Genomic DNA, 8,957 nt, shown 5'->3' with positions numbered 1-8,957 from the left:
TGTCCTTTAGTTTCTGCTAAACAGCCTGTGAACTTTGCTTCTGGTGCAGATTTTGCATGTGTGCATGTAGCAGGTATTACCAAGTGTCCACTTTTAGACTTTGCCGTTGTTTCTGAATGCAGATATATAAATTGTTGTTAGGCAACAACTGATTTCTAAATTGCATTCTGGGTAATCTTTTCTCTCCAAGTGGATTGCTTACTCACCTTGGTGAATTTAAACTGTACTCCATGTCAACTAAAAACCTAAAAACCTAAACACATGTAGTACCAGAAAGTCTGCCACCTGCCTAGTCCTCATATTCATATGCAGTTACCTGTTTAGAGATAATATAATAAACATGATAAATGTTCAAAATAAAAATACTGGCTATTGATGACTGCATATTTCCTACTGAGGTGTTGGCTTAGTAGTGGAGCACTTTGTGTATATTTGAGTCCAACAATAAAAGTGTGTTTGCTTATTGATGTGACCGTTAACCAGACACCAGAGAAACTGTACATCGTGACAATTCCCATCCGTAACCTTCATAGATAAGCGAACTGCCTAAAGTTTTTAGGGTGAGAGAAGAAGAGAGCGAATGTGTGTGCATGTGTGTGTGTGTGCGTGCGTGCACCTGCATCAGCCCTCTGCTGGTTCGTGCAGAAAGAAAGCTGCAGTCTGATTTGCTCTTGTTTGGATCTGACACAGGGAAACACAGCGCAGGAAAATGAGGCCTCGCATTTCTTAATTATTTAAATCAAACAATTAACTACGGCTGTCCTGGGAAAAACGCTTTTATCCGCTCATCCAAAACAACAACAGCATCCAGGGTGGAGTCTGGAGGAGGACAGATCACATGGAAAACAGCAGCCAATAGAGGAAAACACAGTCATTTTGCTGTAGTTTTGAATTATTAAAACAACTATTTTAGACTGCACAGGTGCTCTCCAGCTTGCATGCTTAGACTAAGCTCCTAAAAAAGCACCACAGATTTCTCCAAATCTCAGCATCCTTTAAATTTCTCTTTCAAAACACCACAGAGCTTTTTTTTCCCCCCAGTAAATTTTACAATACCGTAGATGTTAAATGAACCTTCATACATTCTGCAGTAACATCTCCCCGAAGTACTCTTTATCACTCTTTATCTTGCAAACATATGGTGTAATGTTGTGAAGGCTGGTCAAAACAAAAGGCTAGACATGCTATAATATATGAATATTTTAGTGATTCAAAGAAATAGACATTAAATAGGGAAAAAATTAAAAGAAATTAAGTCACCTTAAACAACACATCCCTGGTTCCCTGTCTCTAATGGACTATATAAGGTTATTCTAATAATATTAAAGCTTGTAATTTTTGTTCTGCGTGTATAATTTCGTCGCTTTGTCTCAGGAAAACTTGATACACTGTTCACATTGATTACACGGTCAATTATATATAATTTATAGGCCTCAACTGGAGAGCCGCTTGACGATTAAACTTTGATGAGACCATGTACTACATTCTTTGTTATAGACCAACATGCCAGCCACTGTCTGGTAGGCAAAGAATATCTATAAATATTGACAAATGCACAATACAGAAGTTGATTTTTCTCCTTCTGAACTTAAAATACATGGATACGTCAATATTCTGGTGAAACACTTCAGATGCTTTGACGACATTCAAATGGTAGCAGTAAACATACAAAAATTTATGTTTTCTGTTGCAGCCAATATACAGTAAGTAAAGTTAAACAGTTTGAAAATGCAAACAGAGCAAACCTGCAAATATGAAAAAAACTTGTTTTTAGGTTTTAGGACTTTATGCAGTATTCCTGTTTTCCTCCAGCGGGGTAGATTTCTGCGACAGAAGATGTGACTTGATGCAGCAGTAAGTAGGCATGCTGTGTAATGTGCACGTCTGTTCCTTATAAAAGAAGGAAAATCAATCTAAAATACTGCAACTTCAAGGTATCACTGTTTCTTTGCACATTTATAATCCATGTTTCTGAAATAAGTTCAGGACCTCAAAGACATAAAACTTTTCATTAGAACCCAGGGTGATGAAATTCTTGCATTATCACACTTCGGATTAGATCAAAAGTGTGATATTTTTTTTATCCAGTCATAAACTATCTGTTTTTCATTTTTCTGGTGACCCACTGGATTTCTCCACTGAGGGGCCCCCAGGGGTCCCCAAGCCCTGGGTTAAGATCCTGCAGCTTTAAAGTCCTGGATTGGGTTGCTCCGAGGGGATCGGGCCCGAGATGCTGTTGTACAACAGAGGAAAGCAGCTTCTTAACAAACACGCTCCAAAATCAATAGTATCATAACAGCTGATATTTATTATTCATTAATAACGCATTTGCAGACCCAAACCACCTGCTGATCAGAGGACAGGGGGAAATAATATAAACACAGACACACAGAGAGAGGATTTCATGCAAATTTAGATTTTAACTCACTGAATTTTTTTTATGTTTCCAGATTAATATGCAGTCGCGCATACAATCTTATGCTTACAGAGTTTTTGTGGTTCTAGTCATGTTGTGCTTTATGAGAACACAATGAAGATGTAGCAGATTTATAGGCTTTTTTCCAGGTAAATTACTGGTTTTCCTATATTAGGTATTTATAGCACTGTGAACAATATTTACTGCATTCTGGTTTATTTCAGAACTATTTCAGTGCTTTTGTATCTGTGTGATTTCACTTAATTTATATTGTGAATGACGTCCATGAGTATTCTGGGAAGCACTGCCTATAATTATAAATGAAACTGTTATTATTCTTAATAATTTTACAGTTAATTTAAAAAAACATGCTGTTTTTTTTCATATTTTTCCAAATGAGGTTTATAATAAAATATTTTTTTTAATCACAATTCGACTGTCTATTTTAAATGTTTTCTTCTAATAACACTCCTTTAAAATGGAAATAATATTTTTCTTTTCAATCTTTATCCAGAAGAGTAAATATAGTTCTTACTATAAATGCTGATGATATGAGTACCTGCACTAAATTTGGCATTTTAATTGGAACATTCACATTTCTGCTGTCACGCTGTAGTTATCATTAACGCACAGTGGATTTCTTTCCCCCCCTAATATATATACTTTCAAACACCTGCCATTTTTGTTCTTATAAAAGAAAAGTGTATCATTAGTAATTATATATTTATGGTGAGGACTTTATTTTCTAAAACTGTGCAAATGTGGGGTCGGTCGTTTTAAACTCGTTAATTTTTGTTCAGTTCGACGAAGATAAAGATCCATATGTTATGAATAAATGCATGCAACATTTTGCCTGCTAAAATGTATTGTTGCCAATAATTTCACTTTACATTTAAATCTGCATCTTGGGAAATTGAATTCACGAAAGCAAAGCTAAAAATCAGCTGACTGATATTTGTAGAATCTTTTCTTTTTAATTATCGGGCATGAAATCGTTTACCTCATGTTTTAAGTTTATTTCATACCATCAGGGACAATAATCAGCTTCTCACAAGTTGTGACAGTTAAGAGATATTTCATTTAGTTCTGTTTTCTTTTTTTTAGTTCTCGTTGATTTTTTTTTCTGTTTTTAAAGTTTTCTGACTTTAAGAAGCAGACTTTTCAATTCTCTTAGTTTTCTTTGCATTTTTTTACTCTGAGAGAAACGTCTGATAGGACTAAAAGCATCAGATGAGGGGCCTGTCTGCGCGGTCCTTTATGCGATAGAGCCGTGCAGTCTTCATACCCAGCAAAGTTGATCAATATTAGAGTCACTCAAGTATCAAATCCTATTCATCATCGCTGGGAAGCAGCTTTTAGACGGACCTCCCTCACCTCCAGGCTTCTCCTGTTTCAGAGCAGCAGCTGCTCGCCTCTCGGCGCAAACACACGGACTGTATCCAAGAAACAGAAACACAGACAGACTGCTGTCCCGAGCTCGCATTACACAGATCCATTAAATCTATCTTTTTTAAACACCTCTATCAACGAACACAAACCCTGGCGTGGTGTGACGAAGATAATCAGATATTTTGCTTCAAACGCACAATTAAAAAATGACCAAAATCTATTCTCAGGGGGTGTGATGCTCGCTAAAAATGGAAGCAGTAGTTTTTCTGATTGGGTTGAGAGACAAAATCCTGCTCACCGTCTTTTTCAAATCCCCAAAAGAAAGGCTTTCAGAAGTTCAAGTAAAACGTGCACGGTTTATTTCAGCTTCTGTCGCTTACACAGACACATTTAAAGCACACTTTCACATATGAAATATGTTTTTTTCTTCTTCTTCTCCAAAATAAATTAAATTCAAATAAATACGGAAATGCAAAGAGAAAAAAAATAAAACAAACAAGCAAAAAATAAATAAATAATTAAATGACGTTTTCTCAGAAGCGTTGACAAAATATGTATAAATAAGGCCGACAGTTCCCTTCATCAGAATGTCTACTGTACAAAGTGCTCTCCACAAAGGTGTCAGTGGACGAATAATAATAATAATTCATGAGGACACAAAGAGGGGGGATCAACCACTTCTGAATAATAACAATATTAATTTGATTGTCAGAGCATCATTGCAGTGAACTTGAACATACAACAGGTTTACACATCAGTGAGTCTTCTAGGCCTAATTCACCATCAACCCAGTGGCAGAGGAACAAAAATAATAATAAAAGAAAATCACATTAAAATCAAACCAATTTTTTTTTATCCTACTAGGGTTTTTTTGTTGTTGTTTATATGTGTGTGTGTGTTTTTAAATCACCATAAACGTGCCAACACTTGCGTAATGAGGTAGACACACAGCTATACCGTGTGAATGTGTGTACTCGTGCGCGTGTTCGTGTGTGTGTGTGTGTGTGTTTCTTCTTATTGCAATGCATTCACTTTGGGGGGGGCGGATTGTTTCCATACTTCTGGAGCCACAAAGAAAACACCCATGTCCTCCTTCTCCTCCCCCCTTTTTATTTTACGAGTAAACCATGCAACGGATTACAGGAGTTACTGCGCCTCACAAATTAGCCACAGACCAAAGGACGCTTTTAACGCGTTTGGTCGGATCTCGCCTCCAAAACCTCTTGAATTTCGTAAAGAAACAAACACTTGGGAGAAAAGACAGCGAAAAAAATCAATACATTTAAATGAGCTTTTTTCCCCCGACACACACAGAGGTGCAATATATTCACAAATATGTACACTGATAAATATAAAAAGCTATTCCGGCTAATGAGGATAATAATAATTATTCCTCGATTCCCGTCATTATTATTCTTAATTTTTTTGTACAATAATTGCCTTGTGAATGAACGGGACGGAGCATTGTTCCCTCCTCTTTTCCCCCTACGATGCTGATCACTTTCTCCCACATCTCAAGGGAGCAATGGGCTACTCTTGTGGAGAAGCATAAAGATTTAAGAGTCTCGAGTTTTTGGACAGGGTCTCAGTCTTTTTTGTTAATTTTATTTTCTCTCCCAGTCCCTATGCTCCGTCTCCACTGTCAGAATAAGAAAGGTACACCGTTGTATCCACTTCGTTTTTTTTTTTCTGGATGGATGAGGCTGAATTTATTAGAACACGTCCGGGTTTATACTGACAGAACAAGTCACCAGCTGTCTCACATCCAAACCTAAATGTGTATCTAAAAATACTGAAAGACCCCGTCGAGCGCTTTCTTTGCGCTGAATACTTTGTGTGAAGTCGTTTCCACATCTGCAGACACACGGCTGTGGATTCTGCTCCACTGTAACGAAGAAAAATCACGCATGCACACACACACATATGCGCATTTCGTCCATTCTTTAGTCAGAAAACGTGATTTTTCTTCTGTAAAATAAATAAGTAGCATTTTCAATGCCATACCATTTATTAATTATGTAAAGCAAAAACCATTTGATGAGATTATCTTTTTTTCAATGACCGTAGTCTGCTGTAACACTTTGATGAGCACCTATATGATCTGTGAGATGACTGTTTTCTTATTGAGCGCGCACCTATGGGGCCCGGGTGGCTGTCAGACAGGATCTGCCCAGGTAGTAAAGGCACAACGGTGTACCTTGTATTTTTCTGACAGTGTGGTGCAGCAGCAGCAGCTTGTCTCTGGTTTGTCTTTTTGGAAACGGGGCAGAGACCCGCGGCTTCGCTGGCCTTAGTGCGTCGCAGAAAACTTCATTCGTTTCTGCTTTTGCCTCTGATTGCAAAACCAAACCCGGACCACGTTCTTTTTCAGGTCCAGTTTCTCGGCGATTGCGGCGATCTTCTCGGATGAGGGCCTCGGCTGCACGGCGAAATAAGCCTCCAGAGAGCGCTTCTCAGGTGCAGCGATAGAAGTGCGTTTCCTTTTTTTGTCCCCCCCGTTAAAGAGCTCCGGCTTGGTCATCTTCTCCCTCTGTGCCCGCTCGGCCTCCTCCAGCCAGGCCTCCAGGATCGGCTTCAGGGCAACCATGTTGTTGTGCGACAGCGTCAGGGACTCGAACCTGCAGATGGTGCTCTGGCTAAGACACCCGACCCCGGGGATCTTAAGGTTGGCCAGGGCAGCCCCCACGTCCGCCTGAGTCACCCCAAGTTTGATCCGCCTTTGTTTGAACCTTTCCGCAAAAGACTCCAACTCCCGGGGATCAGGCTCCGCGTCTGCGCCGGCGGTCCCCAGGGAAGCGTGGGATCCCAGCCCGTGGGGGTGCATGTTCATGGATTGCGGGTGGTGGTGGTGGTGCTGCATGTGGTTGATGGCCGACATGTGGGCGTGAGCCGTGTGCGAGGCCGTGGAACAGACGTCTGAGCCGGGCATTCCTCCGAGAGAAATACCGGGCGTGAGGTGGTCCAGCAGGTCGCCCTCCAGGCCCTGCGCCGGCTGGTGGTGCGCCGGGTGATGGTGGGAGGTGAGCACCGAAGGGTGGTGCAGGTGTGCGGAGGAGGAGGTCGGGGTGCAGGTCATGCTGGTCATTGTGGTCATGGTGTGGTAGGTGGCGTCTGGCTTGAACGGGTGACTTTTCTGTGCCACGATGTCCACGGCGGCCAGAGCCTCGGCTCTCTGCAGCAGCGTCTCATCAAAGCCGGCGAAGATGTTGCCCTGGAGCTGCGAGGGGAGCAGAGGGAGGCCGGTTAGAGGAAAGCTTCTCAGCAACAAAACCTGACAGCTTCGTCAAAGCATCCACCGCGACTCCAGCTAATTACATCACATTTATTTAAACGTTAAAATAACAATTCATGAAGTGCAAACTATTAAATAAAATGACAAATCTGTGGAAACTTTTCTATCGTAACCCACTGATATTTTTCAGAATTTGGACTGTTTCACAAATACTTTTCTGCTTTTCCAGGTTAACATTTAAACTGCAATATTAATCAGTTAAATGTATCTGTGCATTATTTACAGTATATAAGCAATTGTCACAACATTACAAAAGACGAAAATTTTATGCGCGCAAGGTGAACTGGACTTTGTTTCATTAGCTCTCAAAACAAACGCAGTCGACCTCGACGTGGACACAGCTGGATGTGCCCGGTGCCTCGAAAGTGTGTCAGCGTGGAAGGATATTCATTTAAAATTAATATTTACGATCTCCTGAATAATTTCTGCGGACAATGAAATGAAACGGCTGTGAGTTTGAATATGAATGGGACAATATGAGATAACACGCGCTCCGAGATTCCACGCAGGCTTTTCATTCGTCCTCTCCCTCCTTCATCTTTTATCGTCGTTCGTTTGAAACAGAATCCCTCACACTTTCTCAAAACACCAGATCTGGCTTCGGCAGAGGCGCATTTTTTGCGTCTGCGGGCACCACGGTTTGCTTGGTTTTTTTTTGTTTTGTTTTATTTTGTTTTTGTGCTGCTAGTACTCCCCGGTTTGACCTGTTATATCGCTGTCTCCAGTCTCTTTACACGGGTTTCGTTTCACATTTCATCGAGCGCTGTCATTCGATGCTATAATATTGAACTTTATCCTCACTCCACCGTCCAAACAAGACGCACATCCTGGTCTCAAAGTAGAAAGACTTTAGCTGCCAAAATGTGGGGCTGTTATTATTATGTTTTTTTTTATTAAATTAAATAATTTTATATTGCATTACATGAATAGAAATCAAGAATAAACTAAAGACATTTTCTACATTGTCAGAGGGGACTGGAAGTTTTGTAAGAGCTGCAGGAAGTCACGAGTGAATTCTGGACTCACCGACGGTGTGGGAAGGCAGGCTCTGCGGATGGCCTCGGAGCTGGAGTGCAGAGGAGTGTATTTGGGTTCGTGCAGGATGGGGTGCATACTGAAAGGCTGCTTGCTGTTCATCGACATCATGATTGCAGAAGTGAGGGAGGGTCGCTGTCCGTCTTCCTCGTTCCACTCCGTTTTGATGTTTTTTCTCAAAAGAAACGCCTCTGAGAGGAAGAAAACGTGCCTGCCACGTGCAGATAACTTGGAAAAAAAAATTTTTTTTTTCTTTATCGGGTTTTTGTAGATGTAGTCAGACTCAGTAAAAAAAAATATACAGAACGTGACAACCAGAGGTAACTCCGGGACACCTGCGGATCTTCTGCCTCCTGTAAACGACTTCTATAATAAAGATGCTCCTTGCCTCCAGCGCCTATATTGGACCACTGCCTCCCAGGCTCTTCCTCATTGGAGGATCCTAACTCCCTCCCCCTGGACGTCTCCACCAACCACGTGAACATAGTCGTCTTTAGCCACGCCTCCAAGCGTGCTTGGCTCGCTGGCAAGGACGGTTTGTGGTTTCACTGCTAAAAAATCTTCGTAGAAACATCTAAAAATCGATACCTGCAAGAAAAATGTGGGTTCGGTGACATGAAGTTGTCACGAGACCACCACGAATAACGTGGTTATTGATGCCTGCATCAATTAACTTTGCAAAAGTGGGTTTCAGAGTCACGGTGATCTAATGATTCCTGGATTGCTAATGCTTAAATGCAGAATTTGAGCCTGTGCGCCAGGAAAACTGTTTAAAGCAGATCAGTGCCTTCATGACACCCGTAGCCGCACTGTGGAGGCTTACAT

The 8,957-nt window shown here is 41.1% G+C and overlaps 1 protein-coding gene across 1 annotated transcript; it reads right to left on the bottom strand.

Annotated features, from left to right (window-relative positions):
• Nucleotides 1-3,517: 3,517 nt before the first annotated feature.
• On the bottom strand, nt 3,518-8,711 carry pou4f4 (POU class 4 homeobox 4). The gene is made up of 2 exons (XM_040032518.1): nt 8,124-8,711; nt 3,518-7,022 (listed from the first exon to the last, which is right to left on the bottom strand). The coding sequence occupies exons 1-2, from the start codon at nt 8,241-8,243 to the stop codon at nt 6,096-6,098; spliced, it is 1,047 nt and encodes a 348-aa protein (XP_039888452.1). The 5' UTR covers nt 8,244-8,711; the 3' UTR covers nt 3,518-6,095.
• Nucleotides 8,712-8,957: the final 246 nt, after the last annotated feature.

Source organism: Simochromis diagramma, unplaced genomic scaffold, assembly GCF_900408965.1.
Source record: "Simochromis diagramma unplaced genomic scaffold, fSimDia1.1 OVJJ01000216.1, whole genome shotgun sequence".
Classification (NCBI taxonomy): domain Eukaryota; kingdom Metazoa; phylum Chordata; class Actinopteri; order Cichliformes; family Cichlidae; genus Simochromis; species Simochromis diagramma.
This window is presented reverse-complemented; position numbering and strand designations above follow the sequence as displayed.

What these genes read in the sequence shown, in the direction of transcription:
- pou4f4 (XM_040032518.1), bottom strand. Translation starts at nt 8,243, where the DNA reads ATGATGTCGATGAACAGCAAGCAGCCTTTCAGTATGCACCCCATCCTG. An exon ending in CCTGCCTTCCCACACCGTCG is followed by an intron (nt 7,023 to 8,123) that starts GTGAGTCCAGAA and finishes CTCCCCTCGCAG; the next exon opens with CTCCAGGGCAACATCTTCGC.